The sequence below is a fragment of the Bubalus bubalis genome, chromosome 13 (assembly GCF_019923935.1).
Source record: "Bubalus bubalis isolate 160015118507 breed Murrah chromosome 13, NDDB_SH_1, whole genome shotgun sequence".
In the NCBI taxonomy this organism is placed as follows: Eukaryota; Metazoa; Chordata; class Mammalia; order Artiodactyla; family Bovidae; genus Bubalus; species Bubalus bubalis.
Window position 1 is genome coordinate 57,030,374 of NC_059169.1, and position 17,281 is coordinate 57,047,654.

Sequence of the window (17,281 nt, forward strand, 5' to 3'; positions counted from 1 at the left end):
AGAGTTTCAGCTTCAACATCATTCCTTCCAAAGAAATCCCAGGGCTGATCTCCTTCCGAATGGACTGGTTGGATCTCCTTGCAGTCCAAGGGACTCTCAAGAGTCTTCTCCAACACCACAGTTTAAAAGCATCAATTCTTTGGTGCTCAGCCTTCTTCACAGTCCAACTCTCACATCCATACATGACCACTGGAAAAACCACAGCCTTGACTAGACGAACTTTTGTTGGCAAAGTAATGTCTCTGCTTTTGAATATGCTATCTAGGTTGGTCATAACTTTCCTTCCAAGGAGTAAACGTCTTCTAATTTCATGGCTGCAGTCACCATCTGCAGTGATTTTGGAGCCCAGAAAAATAAAGTCTGACACTGTTTCCACTGTTTCCCCATCTATTTCCCATGAAGTGATGGGACCGGATGCCATGATCTTCGTTTTCTGAATGTTGAGCTTTAAGCCAACTTTTTCACTCTCCACTTTCACTTTCATCAAGAGGCTTTTTAGATCCTCTTCACTTTCTGCCATAAGGGTGGTGTCATCTGCATATCTGAGGTTACTGATATTTCTCCCGGCAATCTTGATTCCAGCTAGTGTTTCTTCCAGTCCAGCGTTTCTCATGATGTACTCTGCATATAAGTTAAATAAACAGGGTAACAATATAGAGTCTTGACGTACTCCTTTTCCTATTTGGAACCAGTCTGTTGTTCCATGCCCAGTTCTACCTGTTGCTTCCTGACCTGCGTACAAATTTCTCAAGAGGCAGGTCAGGTGGTCTAGTATTCCCATCTCTTTCAGAAATTTCCACAGTTTATTGTGATCCACACAGTCAAAGGCTTTGACATAGTCAATAAAGCAGAAATAGATGTTTTTCTGGAACTCTCTTGCTTTTTCCATGATCCAGTGGATGTTGGCAATTTGATCTCTGGTTCCTCTGCCTTTTCTAAAACTAGCTTGCACATCAGGAAGTTCACGGTTCACATATTACTGAAGCCTGGCTTGGAGAATTTTGAGCATTACTTTACTAGCGTGTGAGATGAGTACAATTGTGCGGTAGTTTGAGCATTCTTTGGTATTGCGTTTTTTGGGGATTGGAATGAAAACTGACCTTTTCCAGTCCTGTGGCCACTGCTGAGTTTTCCAAATTTGCTGGCCTATTGAGTGCAGCACTTTCACAGCATCATCTTTCAGGATTTGGAATAGCTCAAATGGAATTTCATCACCTCCACTAGCTTTGTTCGTAGTGATGCTTTCTAAGGCCCACTTGACTTCACATTCCAGGATGTCTGGCTCTAGGTGAGTGATCACACCATCGTGATTATCTGGGTCGTGAAGATCTTTTTTGTACAGTTCTTCTGTGTATTCTTGCCATCTCTTCTTAATATCTTCTGCTTCTGTTAAGTCCATACCATTTCTGTCCTTTATTGAGCCCATCTTTGCATGAAATGTTCCTTTGGTATCTCTGATTTTCTTGAAGAGATCTCTTGTCTTTCCCATTCTGTTGTCTTCCTCTATTTCTTTGCATTGATCGCTGAAGAAGGCTTTCGTCTCTCTTCTTGCGAGTCTTTGGGACTCTGCATTCAGATGGTTATATCTTTTCTTTTCTCCTTTGCTTTTCGCTTCTCTTCTTTTTCCGCCTGCAATGCAGAAGACCTGGATTCGATCCCTGGGTTGGGAATATCCCCTGGAGAAGAGCACGGCTAGCCATTCCAGTATTTTGGCCTGGAGAATTCCATGGACTGTATAGTCCATGGGGTCACAAAGAGTCAGACATGACTGAGCGACTTTCAGTTTCACTTTTCCCACCCATAAAGGAAAACAACAGTTCCAACCCCATGGAACTACCATGAAAACTAAACGGATTCATGTATGCAAAGGGCTTAGAATAATGACAAGCATGCAGTCAGCACTACCCAGCTATTACGCACATTATGTGGGGCCCACTTTATACAGAAAATAAACTCAAGGGTTGAAGGCAATAGGCCCATGGCTGTAACTAATAAATGGCAGAGGGGAAAGTGCAACGCGGGTCAGAATCACAGAGCTCCCCCTCCTCATCACACCCCCTCCCCATGTCAGGTCCACCTCAGATCACTAGCGAAGTGCAAGACCTTCCCCAGGGAGTCTTCTTGAAAAACAACAGGCAGCAAAAACATGCGACTGAGTCCCACCTTCCCAGGTGGCAACAGCAGCCCCTCTGCATGAACCACATGTCATAATGTGGCTGAACCACAGTAACCCTCCGGCTAAAACAGGCCTTATCCGTTTGGCTAAGGAACTAAATTATATACACTGTTTCCGCGGGAGAGTCAATGAGCACCAACTGACTGACTTTCAAAAAGACCTCTGGAAATCAGTCTGCTGGCTGGAGACTTCCTGCATAACCACTCTCTTCCAATGCTTGCCATTCCAGTTTGGCAGCTTTTCAGAAGGAAGGACAAATTAATAATAATGTACACTAGCTCCCATTGAGCTTCAAACTAAACCATGATGCTTAAGGAGTTCATTCAGAATCTGCGCATCACTGTGAAGTATCAGGATGTCAGATTTAGCTCCCCTGCACCACATACTTACTGTAAAGGGCCAGTTGTCAAAAGGTTCTTTTTAAACTCCAAAACTGTAAATCTGTAATACCAAACTCTGGTTGTCAGAAGACAGAACAAGAAACAACAAAAATAAATATATCTTGGTTTCCAAGAGGTCAGAGAATAGAAAGATACAAGAGCAAATAAAACATCTGCTATGAGAGCACTAGCATTAATAATTAACTCAATTACCCACAAGACGGTAGGAGCATATTTAATAATACAAATTGTGTTTTAAAAATCATGTCTGCCATGTATGGAAAAGACCAGGAGAGATACAAAAACATGTTATCAAATACGAGTAAATGATTAATGGGTTACTGGTGACTTCTGGCTTCTTTACACATTGCTGTCCATCACATTTTTTTCCTGTTATAATCAGTAAGACAGTAAAATTTCTTAGTAAGTATCCATGTAACTAAAAGAAAACATCACACATCTGTGAAAGACTTGGGAGTGGGAAGCTGGGTAGAGGGTAGCAAATGATCAATCACAAAGGAAAAAAAAAAAAAAAAATGACACAGCTAGCCAACTACATCCACTTCCAGAAAATGTCAGCCATCATTGGTTTAATGGAATATTAAGTGTCCACCACTGCACAGGTCCAATCTTGGCTCACAAGTGACGTTAGAGATATTTACACTAGTTAGTTTAAAAGACACTTAAACTGGTTGCTCCCCCCTCACCACCAAAAAACTACAGCTCTTTAAGTCCCTATCTGATTTCTGAAAGGATTGAGATGGCAATGTTTCTTTAAGTCACCCGTTATGAACTGAACTGTATCCATTCCCACCCTCCCCACCAAAAAAAAAAAAAAAAAAATGCATGTAAAACTTAACTCACAGCAGCGTGGATTGTGACCTTATTTAAAAACTGGGTCTTTACAGAAGTAATCAAGCTAGAATGAGGTCACTAAGGTGAACTCCAATTCAGTATGACTGGTGTCCTTTTAAAAAGGGGAATTGAGACATAGACATGCACAGAGGAAAAATGATGTGAAGGGACACAGGGGAAGGTGGCCACTGACAAGCCACGGGACACCTGAGGCTCAGACTTCCAAGTGAGGCGCTCAGATGCTGGCAGCGGGGCAGGGAGCCCAGCACCTTCCAAGTGGGCAGTACACTGTCAAGACCGTGGACTTGGACTCTGGCCTCCAGACTGTAAGACAATCAATTTCCCTTGTTCTAAGCCATTCAGCTTGCAGCTCCTGTTACAGAAGCCCTACGAAGCTAATACACCATCCGATAAGCATGCAGGACACCCTCAAGAGCACTGCCTTTCCAAAGAGCTCACACCGAGCAATTTCATCTGTAGCATAAATACTCAGCGAGGCTAGTCTAAAGGCATGCCAATATACAACTCCTGAAAGGAATTCATACTATCATTTCATTTTAGTTTGCTTCCAATTTTCTTAAGAATGTCTTCTGTGAGAATGTTTGTAATATTTAACTGCAGTAATATATTCTTGGTTGAGACACAATGATTTTGAATGAATTTAATCACTCTGGCCTATGAAGTTGATATATTATAACTGAAATGTACCCCCCTAAAAAAAAACCCAAACTTTCAACTGAATGGTATAGGCATTTAACATAAACCCGAATTTAAGAATCTATAGGTCATAAACACACAGACCCACAACCAGGCATGTGATAGTGAAAACGCTGAAAGTCAAAGACAAGGAGAAAAAATTCAAAGCATGAGAAAAAGGACGAGTCACTTAGAAGGGACACCTTCTCAGCAGGAGCAAGGATGAGGAGGTGGGGTAACACATTCAAAGTGCTCCCTTTTAAAATCCTCATTTTTAATAGTTCAAAACAATTTATGCAACCTCAGAGGCATATCTACCACCCCATGTCTAACACACAGGGGGACAGGTGGGAGGACAAGAGAGAGAGGCACCACCCTGCCTCGAAAGTGACCACGGAAATGAGCCAGCTCATCACTAGCACAACATACAGGGTGGTATAAGAACCACAGCACAGTTCCCGGAGCGAAAAGGAGAGAAGATGACATCTGGGGTGAAACACTGCAACCACGGGGGAGAGGCAGGAGGACATGCGAGAGGCAGCCACGCCGCCTCGAAAGGACAAAAATAAAAACAAACCACAGGCAGAGATGAGAAAAGGTAAGAGAGTCCACTTTTCGGTCGAAAAGGGCAATGTATGAACGTCTTCAAAGAAGAAGACAACGAGGCAGATTTGCAAGCGTGGTCATGGGGCAAGGGCTGGATTTTCACAGGGAAAACCCACCAGAGCGCTCACAGGTGCCTCTAGGTTTCTCCTGCTGGGCTGACCAGCTCCCCCGGGGCACCTGCTTAACCAGGGAGGGGAATCGTCCTGTGGGCTGGCTGCGTCCCCTGGGAGGGAGACGTAAGCCTCCTTTAAGTTAAAATATGCAGCAAAAACAAATAAAACTCACTAGTAAACTAGAGAAACTAGTCTTGAAAAACAAACAAAAAAAATGAACTGTCTTTTTAAAGAATGACATGCAAATTAACAAAAACAAAAATAATAAATTTGCCTAGCAGAGTCGTTAATACAGTACCTGGGGTTTCGTTTTTGATCAACTGTATCTAGTTTTGAGCCTTTGACATTTCAAAACTGTTCTGACTTCTGTTCACCTTTAGTAACCCTGATTCCCTCAGGGGGACACGGAGAACACTTGATTTCCATTCCTCGCCTGCTCCTGGATGAACCAAAGCCACGTCATTCACGGCCGAAGTCTGAAACCGTCTAAACATGCTGTCTTGTTCAGTAGAAACCAGAACACCCTTCCTCTGCTATTTCAAGACACATCTTCCTCGTGCAAACTTCAAAGTACCAACTGCTACCCCAAGGTACCACCTTGATCATCCTGCAGAAGAGCACTTCCGTGAAGCAGATTAAACACCAGGGAATCGTCTCAACATCAGGGAAAGCAAACAAACCAAAAAAAAAAAAAAAAAACTGTGGAACAACATTCTAGGGAAGAAAGAAAAAACAAATTCTTCAAAATGACAGTGGCTGGCTTTCTGGACTGAGGTTCAGAGCAGAGGAAATGTTTATGTCTACAGGATCTCACATTATAAACATATTTTCCACTCCAGAGAATAGGGGGCTCTTATTTTCTTCTTTCCTTGCCCCTAGGACTTACTCCACTGCTTCCTTTCTTTGTGCCCAGATGGGCTCTCTTTCTACAATCATAATTTGAAAGAATTACTAAAGCTCTCTTTTCAGGCATTCCTGAAAAACTCAGGTAGATGAATACTATAGAGATTAACACAATTGATTCACTATAATTTTAGACCTTAAAAAAAAAATGTCACTAGAAGGAAACAACAAGAAGTTAGCTGACATCACAAGTAAACTGCTCCCTCACAGCACAAATAATTTGGCAAAGAACTGCATGTCGTAGGAGAACCAAGCCCACAGATACCTCATTAGAAAGAAAAGAAAAAAAAAAGTCTATGAACCATAAATCCCTAAAAGACTTTTTTAATGAAAGAGAACCTAAAATTGTGCTTCATCAGTTACCTGAGCACCGCAAGACCAGGATCACTAAAACATTCATTTTCAAACTCTGCACTGACTTCTATTTCGTCAAAGGGAACCTGGGAGCCCGCTGCCATGCCACAGCCCAGATGGCCAGACACGCCCCGCCCTCTGCCCCTGAGGACGAATGCCCATCATCAACCACCACGGGGATCTCCATATATGTTTCCAGTGCAAAGAAAGCAGTTCCACATGGATCATCTCCCTTCACAGGCATTCTCTCATTTGATCTAATGGGGAGAATGATTCCATCTCACGGTAAGTGGTCCATCCAAATACACATAATTAGTAAGTGGAGTGGGACTCAAAGCTACACACACATACAGAGAAGCTTAGAAATTAGGGACAAAAAAGTTTCCCAAATTCTTGTTTAAAAAGGAAAGAAAAACAATTTTATCTCAACCATGAAAGAGGCAACGTATTGCCTTGTAGATACCATCACGGACTACGGAGTCAAGAAACATCGATCTCACCCCCAGTCGCTTTGGGGACGACTTGAAGCTTGTTTTTTTACTCTGTGAAAGTGGGGCTGATATTCCCTGAGCTTCCCTCGCTCTGAAAGGATCTTAAAGATGACAGATGTGAGAAGGAGTATGAGACTAACAAAAAAAGGACTTAAATGATCTTAAAATATCTAGAAAAGCTATCTGCACATTAAGTTCTTAGAGGTGATGATAGTATTGTGTTATTGTTATATACATTGTCCTTTTGCTTTACAATGGTTTTTAAGCGATATTTTGTTCTTTATGTAATCTGATAGTTCCTTCACTATAATACAGATGAATTTAATCCATTTAGATTTATTATAATTAATAAAACAGCTTTCTTCCATTTTACTTTGGTTTTCTGTTTATCTTCTTCTTTTGTTTTTTTTTTCAATCTTATATTTCCTATTTTCCTGCCCTCAGAATTTGAGTGATAAAGTTTCAGCTAGTTTGGAAACAAGGAAAATCATTTCTTGTGTAGGTATCTATTTAGCCTTAATTTTTACCATGCATATACAACTTAAAATTTTCTAATACTGTTTTTTGGGAGGTTTTTTGGATAGGGGATAAGACTTTTAACAAGTTTTTAACTACCATTAGTCCCTTCTACTTCATCATGTTATTGTCACCATATTTTTTTAAAAGCAACATTTTAACAATTAATGTAGTAAAATTTACCAATTACCTTTATCAACTCCACTATACCTTTATCCCAACTCTCCTCTGAACTTACACCTTCTCAGGATAAATGCAGATCCCAGGAGGCTGCACCTCTGCTCACCCCTGGAATCCCCTCTCTTCCTGCTCACACAGTGACTGACTTCCTTGCACTAAATTCAACCCTGAATATTCACTGGAAGGACTGATGCTGAAACTGAAGCTCCAAGACTTTGGCCACCTGATGCAAAGAGCCGACTCACTGGAAAAGACTCCGATGCTGGGAAAGACTGAGGGCAAGAGAAGGGGGCAGCAGAGGATGAGATGGTTACATAGCTTCAGTGACTCAATGGACACGAATTTGAGCAAATTCCGGGAGACACTGGAGGACAGGGAAGCCTGGCGTGCTGCAGTCCATGGGATTGCAAGGAGTCGGACACAACCGAGCGACTGAACAACAGCAACAGCACAAAGTTCCGATCTCTTCCGAGAGGTTTCCTCCCCAAGCCCTCCTCTCTCTCCGAGGGAGAAACGACCACTTCCTCTTTCACATACTGATTATTCCTCACTCCTGATGTGCTGTATACGTCTGGCCTCCTCCCCGACCTTTTTCTCATCATGGTACACACAGTGAGTACTAAGTGTGGAGCCCACAGGAACATACAGGTAAGCCTATTCTCACGCGTACTTGTCTGCTAAGTCGCTTCGGTCGTGTCCGACTCTTTGTGGCTCCCTGGACTGTAGCCTGCCAGGTTCCTCTATCCATGGGATTCTCCAGGCAAGAATACTGGAGTGGGCTGCCATTTCCCTCTCTAGGGGATCTTCCTGACCCAGGGACTGAACCCAAGTCTCTCATGTCTCCTGCACTGGCAGGCGGGTTCTTTTCTGGAAGCAAATTGGTCAAGGGTCTCTGGTCAATCCAGACAGCTCCTGGTTGCCCAGCAGCCAAGAAGATTTCTCTCTGGGCACAACTATGACCTGTTCGGGACACACTGAACGGGAAGGTCCTGTGAGACCAGAGCTCATCATGCTCATCTGCGTATTCTCAGTACCGCGTACACCCTGACAGCATGCAGGTCCCAGTGAACACTTCCTCAAAGCACTTATGAAGAAAAGGCACTCTTTACAGGGGGCAACAAAAAAGAACACATCGCTATTAGCTTAAAAAGAATAAATCCATCACACCGTCCATGAAAAGCATTTACACACTTAGCATCAGGAAGAAGCCTGGCTTAGGTCACTGAAAGAAAAAAGACTAAAATAAAACCAAAGGCAACAATACTCTAACTCCTTTAAAATATACCATGATGAGACCACTATTCACAAGTAGAAAGTGCAGGGTTGGTCCCTGAACCTATGAAGCATTTCAATAAGAATATCTGTCAGCTGGCACTGGAAAAATATCCACTTGTTCTGAGCTGGAAAAAATTTTTACTGGCCTGCAGCTTTCGATGTGTGGATTACTACAGATGGAGGTCCTAAGCAAGCTTCGACATCGTTCTATAGACGTCACACAACTCTGAGAAAAAGCCGATCTTTCTTTGGAAGCCGCAGCAGCAAAGGATAAGCCAGTGAACATACAGGATTATGAAGACCCACACCACTCACACAATCACATTCTATATTAAATATCATGTACTTCACAGCATCACAAAATTCTTCTTGATTGAGTACTTCTGGGAAAGTAGACGTCAGGGTTTTTCTTCCAAGATGAATTATGTATACAAACCATCTCTCTCATCTCCTTCTAATATAAATTCTGTGCATAAGGTGTTAAATGATGATGACTTCTATATGGGTATTTTCAACAGTACTGGGTCTCTGGATTATTGATTCAGCATCTCATATAACTCACCGTTATACCTGGCATTTACCTTTTTCTTCCAACACAAAGCATTTTACAGATATTTCAACAATCCTCTTGGAAAAGCGGGTTCGGTAACTGCACCACAGGCCAACAAGAAGTATCATCCTGGTAGGGAACCAGGGCATGAAGGAATCAAATGCAACAATGTGGCCCCAGGAATAAACAGGAAAATCCAAAAGGAAATAAGGCCTGAAGCTGACTTTAAAACACAAACTCCATTCTACCAATGATGACAAGTTGGTGTGCTTTTTTTCAGTATAAAAAATAAGACTTGTCTTCTCAAAGTACTATTCCCAACTTATCTAAACTTCTCAAACATGTTTGAGAATGTTGCAAATTTAGACCATTTTTATTCCCAGCCAAAAGCAGTAGTTCTTACAAACTACTCAAAACAGGAGAAAAAAGACAATCCACATTCTTAGTTTGAATATTATGATCTAACCCACTTAACTTCAAAATAAATGTGTGCTTTCTCAGAAGCATATACTATTAATAAACTCATGTTGCTTATGATGAAAATGAACTAAAATAATGGCATTTTATTTAAAAGATTTCCATTTTGGTTACTAGTATTTGCTAACCTGACATTAACTAGAAGTGCCAATGAGTCCTTACCTCATGGAGGGGAGCAAACCACTTTACAAAGGTAATAATAATAACTACAAACACAACAGATGATTAGTCATGGGCCAGTACCATTCTAGAACCCTATAAAGTGGGCGTTATTTCACCCCCATTTTACAGATAAGAAAATCGTGGTACAGAGAACTAATTTGTCCAAGATCACACTCACACCCGTGAAAATAAATGTGGAATCTCAAAAAGGGCTTATACCTGCTCAGTCACTCAGTCGTGACCGACTGTTTGCAACCGATGGATGTAAAGGCTCCTCTGTCCATGGGATTCTCCAGGCAAGAACACTGGAGCGGGTTGCCATTTCCTTCTCCAGGGGATCTATCTTCCTGACCCAGGGATTGAACCTAGGTCTCTTGCATTGCAGGTGGATTCCTTACCATCTAAGCCACCAGGAAAGCCCTCAAAAAGGGCAGCAATTCAAAAATCTTTAAAAAATGGTATCGGAAAAGAAAAAAATGTCAAAAATAAGTAAACAGCTATGTGGATTGAGCCCCATAATGAATAAAATAGTGATATCGCTGCTGCTGCTGCTAAGTCGCTTCAGTCGTGTCCGACTCTGTGCGACCCCATAGACGGCAGCCCACCAGGCTCCTCCATCCCTGGGATTCTCCAGGCAAGAACACTGGAGTGGGTTGCCATTTCCTTCTCCAATGCATGAAAGTGAAAAGTGAAAGTGAAGTCACTCAGTTGTGTTCGACTCTTAGCGACCCCATGAACCACAGCCTACCAGGCTCCCCCGTCCATAGGATTTTCCAGGCAAGAGTACTGGAGTGGGTCGCCATTGCCTTCTCCACCTCCACTAAATGCTTTTGAAAGAAGAAACATTTACTTTGGACCATAATTATCCATAAATTCCACAACATTTTTTTAAAAACTAGCAAACTAGGTATAATCCATATTTAACTATATCTAAGTCCATGCTCTTCATGTTATCTAAAACATGATCAGATGCAACCTACTGAACAGGAGAAACTACTGTAAATCATGTATCTGCTAAGGGACGAATATCCAAAATATATGAAAGAACTAATACAAATCAATAGCAAAAAGCCAATCCAATTACCAAGCAGGCAGAAGATCTCAACAGACATCTTTTGAAAAAAACACATACACATTTGCCAAAAGTTACATGAAAAGATACTCTATATCATTAATCACCAGGGAAATACAAATCAAAACCACAAGGAAGTATCACCTCACACCTGTTAGAATGTGTCAAAAAGACAAAAAATAACAAGTGTTAGTGGGGAGGTGGAGAAAAGAGAATCTGCTCACTGTTGGCAGGAATGTAAGTTGATACAGCAACTATGGAAAACAATATGGAGGCTCCTCAAAAAATTAAAATAGAACTACCATATGATCCAGCAATTCCTCTTCTGGACATTTATCACATCAAATGAGAACACTAATCCAAAAAGATAAATGGACCCCTCTGTTCAGTGCAGCACTATTTACAATAGCCAAGATATGGAAAAAAACTATCTAAATGTTCATCAATGGATGAATGGATAAAGAACATGAGGTTGTTCATCAATGGTTGAATGGATAAAGAACATGAGGTTGTTCATCAATGGATGAATGGATAAAGAACATGAGGTATATGTATACAATGGAATGTGACTCAACCACTAAAAAAAAATCTTGCCATTTCCAACAACATGAATGGATATTACTGTTATTATGCTAGGTGAAATAAGTCAGACAGACAAATACCATATAAGCTCACTTATATGTGGCATCTTAAAAAAAAAAAAAAGGCTCATAGATAACAGAAAACAAGAGTGGTGGCTGCCAGAGGCGACAAGGGTGAAGTGTAGAGAGAACTGGGTGAAGGAGGTCAAAAAAGTAAAAGTAAAATTAATTAATTAAACATGATTAACATTCCCAAAATGATGAAATCAACAGTCATTTATAAACTCTAAAAGGATTAGAGAATACTGAGTTTTAGATCTAGAAGGAAACAAACACAGAAGGAATATTTATTAGCGTCTAGTCCAACCCCTTTATTTTACAAATGAGAAAAATGAACTCGGAAAGTTTTAAGAGACTTTCCCATATGCGCAGATCTAAATGTCAAAATCTGGACTAGAGTTTTCCTTCTGGTCCAACTGCTCTTTTTAATTATACCATGCGGTAGGACACATTATAAAATACTATATTAAGCTTCTAGAACGGAGCTACTGAGAGAGAAATCAAAACAAAATCAGATCGTTTAAATCTAAAAAATGAAGATTGCTGGAAACGAATTAATGCTAAATAAACAAGTGCTAACATAATCTTTCTCGAGACAGTAAAACTTTCAGGAAAGCTTCAGTTAATCTGACTTTAAAGGGAGGCTGGTGGCTTAGTGGTAAAGAATCTGCCTGCTAATACAGGGAGACACAGGGTCGAGGGTTTGATCCCTGATGGTGGAAGATCTCACATATCTCAGGCAACTAAAGCCCATGCACCCCAACTTCTGAGTTGTGGCTCCACAACAAGAGAAGCCACCACAATGAAGTCTGTGCACCGCAACTAAAGAAAGCCCTTGAGCAGCAACAAAGACCCAGAGCAGCCAAAAACAGATGAATTTTTTTTTTTTTTTAAAGACAAAACAAGCTCTGGGGGTGGGGGGGAGGGTAAAGTAAATTATTTTCTGCTGCCTTCAGAGTTTCCAAACTCTTTTTAATAGAATATTTTCCAAATTTTCTATAATGAGAATAATTTTTTATGTTCAGTACGTATTCTGGCCAAATTCAGAAGATCAGCCGGCTTAAATAAAACTTATTCTCAACGATTTATCCACTAAGGTCCTCAAACACATCTTCAAACATTTCCTATCCAACCAATTATATGACAGAAGACGCCTTATTTTTGAAGTTTTCATCCCTCCTAAGTTAATGTTAAAAACAGCAAAATTAGAAAACCAACAGCAACTCACTTTAAATATTCCTGTCACAGAAACACTAATTTTACTACTAAAATATAGATAAAAATTAATTAAATATTTTGCCAATAAAAGAATTACATCCACCCTTCCCTGGTGGCTCAGATGGTAAAGAATCTGTCTGCAATGCAGGAGACCTGGGTGCGATCCCTGGGTCAGGAAGATCCCCTGGAGAAGGGAATGGCAACCCACTCCAGTATTCTTGCCCGGAGAATCCCCATGAGCTACAGTCGACGGGGTTGCAAAGTCAGACATGACTGAGCAACTGAGCACAGCACATCCACCCTACTTCCTAAGAAGGAACACAGAATGTTATTATTTAATAGAATATTCAGACTACAAGAAGAGCCTACCCTACAGCCTCACCCCCATGAACAAGGCACCATGGGTGAGTGACCCCAGTGAGACTCAATAAGAAAAGACAAGTAGCCAGTCTCACCTGTGACTTTCCTGCAGTAAGTACAGTCAGTTTCAAGATTCCCACGCCTTTTTCAAAGCAAACTTGTCAGACACCAAGCTGCAGGTTATGGTCTTGGCTCAGCAGTCCCATGTTCCAGGGGACCTAGCTGACCCCAGGGACTGGGGACGGGCAAGAAGCCAGGCCACCCCACCGCCTACCACCTTCCTTTGCCACAACTTCTCCTTTACTTAAGCCCCGGCCCATGCCCCGTCCCTGGCCAGGACTCCTACAACCCAAACAAGCCTAGATGTCTCTCACATCCCCGGAGCACCCCTACTGTGCTTCCTGACAGCCCGTGTGGTCACCCACCTGGTCCCAGCCGCTACAAGCTGCTCTACAAGTTCACTTCCATTTCCAAACGCAGGCCGCCCCTCTACATGCATTTGTCACTTTCCCATTATTTCACCACGATGAAGTACAATATTAAATACTGGGTAAATACTCCATGTCAGGCCCTCAAGTCAGGAGCTACTTTGGCGGCAAAAGCACCATGTGATACTGAAATTACTTCCTGGACATTATAAATAAGAAGGGTTTCTAGAGGCACCCTGCAGATGGATTCCCTGCAGCCTAAACGCAATTCCTCACTCGATTAGGCTGTAACATTGACTTAAGAGCAACAAACGACTAACATTCCCATGCCAGCAGAACAGTGATCTAGGAGAAGACACTTTGGAAGACATTTGCTTTTAACAGGTACTTAATCCAATCCAAGTCCAAGGGACTGCTGATTTGCCCAAGTGCCTTATGTTGACAGGTGAAATAAAATTCTGTCAACTTTATTATTTATAGTATAAAATGTCAACTCATTATAAATGTTTTCACAGCTGCTGATTCTCTGAGAGATCCAGCTCCCTCCTCCCACCACCCAACACACAACCTCAATCTCAGCCACATTTAGACAAACTCACTCCCCCCAGACATCAGCATGGGATGGAAGGGACCCGGAGAAACTCTTGACCGTCCGCAGAAGGTAGTGCTCTACCAAACTGCACAAATAAACAACAGTCCCTCCGCTTAAGGCCTTTACAATCCATCATAATAAGGCGATAAGAGAAAACTTTACAACATAGCTAGTGTGGGAAGTACTGAGATTAAAAAAATGCTGTGAAAAGACATGAGTGGGGATGAAGGCTGGGGATGGACAGCTGTAAGATTATTCAAGTAAGGCTACCTGCTTGAGAGAGAGCTGTGAATGCGCCAGAAATCTACAAAGACACACAGGTAAATACTTTGCTTTGCTTCGTTGTCTACTTGGTGATATCTCAGAACATAGGCTGAAGTGCTCCTTAAGCAAAAGATCGCAGGCTACTTTGAGATGTTCAGCTCTATCTCGGACAGCGTCAGAGTTTTTATTCAAATATGAACACTGACACACCCAACTTTAACACTGCTTCAGGAGCAATCTCATTTGGCTGAGCACTGATGTTTCTGTATCTGCCAACAATACACACATCACACTACATGCAATTAATGGACCAGAGCAGAAGCCCTAGAAAGAACTCTAGAGTATAAGGTTCTTGAGATCAAGATCCCACTCAGTGTTTGACGTGGCAAATTGCTCTGCCTCATTTTCTTAATGTGACTAGTGCATCTATAAATTCGTTGATGTGAATGACGCTTGTTTCCCTTAACTAGAAGGTAAACAACCATGAAAGCAAGAGTCCCACTTGACTCCTGTTGTATCCCCAGTGCTCAGCACACCCTCCTGCACGAAGTAGGTGCTAAATGTATACCTGAAATACTGGAGTGGATGAGCAGTCAGTAAGACAGACACATCTCTCCAGAAACTCTAGACTTTGACAGGGAACCATGACCCGGCAATCTGTGCAGGCTCAGCAATCTGGCGAGATTATCGAGATTACCATTTTCAAAGACTTAATTATCACATTCCTTCTGAAACAGAGTAAGATGATAACTGACACATCTAAGCGTAATTAATCTACCTGACCCTTGGAAATCATCCTTTAAAACGGTCCCTTTAACATCAATGCTTTCCTAAAACGTGAACTCTTGGAGAAAAACATCCACTTGAGGAAATGGACTCTTCATGATTCATTCTTCAGCGTGATGTCTTTAATACTGTAGATTTTAATCCCACCTGATTTCAGCCATTTTTAAAAATACTGTTTCTCAGGGTGCAGTTCAGAAATCTGCGGCTAAAAGCCATCTTTCCGATCGGATTCGCCGCTCCTTAAAGAAAGGTACAGGAAATGTACCACCCATACGAGGAAGACAGCTGGTGGGGGGCGGGGGGAATTTCCCACAGGCACAAAAAGGGCTGGGAAGGCGTAAAACAGAAGGAAAGACTGCAGGAGTCTTTAATAAACGTGATCGCTAGGCCCACGTGGTAGAAGAATAACTTTTTTTTTTTTTCCTGAGACTGCTCATAACTAAGATCGCCAGAGAGATCGCCAGATGTTAAAGCCATGAGGAGCTAAGGAAACGAATTCGCCCCCACCTTGTGGAGTGACAACGGGTACCCCGGCCACGCACAGAACACCAAGATTTAAACGCACGCTCGCTCTGCTTAACTCGGGACTTGTCCACGAGGCAGGAGCTCTTTTCCCCTTCTACTTAAAAGCCCCCGACACAACACAAGACAGAGATGCTGCCGTCAGTTCCCGCACAGAAATACTTCCAAGTCACACACCGATGCGTCTGGTGCGTTCAAGTAAACAAACGACAGGAACGCTTAAGCTGTTCTCAGGATCAGCGGGCATTCCCAGACAAGACTCCCCGGCTGCAAATTGGGGAGCTCAGTCACCTTCGAGGAGGAGACACGGTGGGGGGGGGGGGGGCGTGGGGGGTCAGTTTCGACAGCACTTGAAAGTTTCCCCCTTCGCGCACACACACACGTCCCCGGGGCCCGGCGAGGGGACGCGGCCTCGCCAGGGCGCGGGGAGCAGACCTGCGCCGACTTCCGTGCGCGCGGGCCGGCAGCGGGACCTGCCTACCCCGCCGCGGCCCCGCGCGCTCCGGACGCAAAGGCGGGGGCACCACGCGCGTGCTCCCGCCTCCGGTCCCCCAGAGCCGCGGCGATCGGGAGCACCGCCGGCCCGCGCCCCTCCCTGCCCCCGAGCGCCCCGGGACCGCTCCGCCCGCGCTCGGGCCGCGCCGTCCAACCGCCCCCGGCCGGCCCCGCGCTAGGCCCCGCGGGCGGCAAGGGCGGGGACGCGGGCCACCCGCCCGCCGCACCTACCATGGTACAGATGGAGGCGAGTTTGGAGACCGTCATTAGGATTTCCATCCGCCCAGCGCCATCTTCCACCCAATCGCGGCGGCGGCGGGCGGGGAGGGAGGCAGCCGGGCCGCCCGCTCGCACGGCGGGCCGACCCCGAGCCGCCGCGGACCCACGCACCGAACCTGCTCAGCCGCCGCTGCCGCTTTCGCCGCCGGCGCTCCGGCACTCCCCGCCGCGGGCCCCAGCCCCCGCCTGCCGGCCGCCCGCCCGCCCCCGGCTCCTCCCCGGCGCAGGGCGCAGCCGCTGCCTCCGGGCCCGCGCCTGCCCGCCGCGCACCCCGCCCAGCGCGCTGGGGAGCGGGCTCCGCCGAGGCCCTAATGCCCAGCCTGCCCGGCAGCTGCGCGGCCCGGCGGCGCGCCCGCCCCGCCCACCGCCACCGCCACCGCCACCGCCCCGCCCCTCCCACCTCCGCGCGCCCTGCCCAGTCCCGCTCCGGTCCCGCCCGCCGCCGCCGCCGCCCCGCCCACCGCCGCGCACCCCCGCCCTCTCCCGTGCCGGCCCCGCCCACAGCAGCGAGCCCCTCCTGCCGCCGCGAGCCCCGCCCACTCCAGCGCCGGGCCCTCCCTCTCCCCGTGGACACCTCCCTCCACCTCCCTCCGCCTCCCTGAACGCGCCACTCTGGGAACTCCCGCGCCGGCTCCACCCCGCGCTCGGCCGGGGCGGGGCTCGAGCGGCACCGCCTCCCGCCCGCGGCCCTCGCGGTCCTAGAGCCTCAGCTTCTTGTGAGGGACGAAGAGGGTCGCAGGGGCGACCAGCGTCCATCCTGAAAGGAGCTGACCTCCAGCCTCTACCACGGCCGAAGGAACAGATAGCCTCCACTGCCCAGAAAACTGAGGGGCGGTCTCGATAATCCTGGGTGCGATGGGAGGAAACCTGCTTCTGGACGGTTAAAATAG

The 17,281-nt window shown here is 44.9% G+C and overlaps 1 protein-coding gene across 1 annotated transcript in view; it reads right to left on the reverse strand.

The window, feature by feature from the left end:
* USP12 (ubiquitin specific peptidase 12) overlaps positions 1–16,587 on the reverse strand; it is a 59,419-nt gene extending 42,832 nt beyond the window's left edge. The window contains exon 1 of the mRNA XM_025262864.3: positions 16,344–16,587. Coding sequence (XP_025118649.1) covers positions 16,344–16,391 — 48 coding nt within the window. The 5' untranslated portion in view covers positions 16,392–16,587. The remainder of the gene's footprint in view (positions 1–16,343) is intronic.
* Between the last annotated feature and the right edge of the window lie 694 nt (positions 16,588–17,281).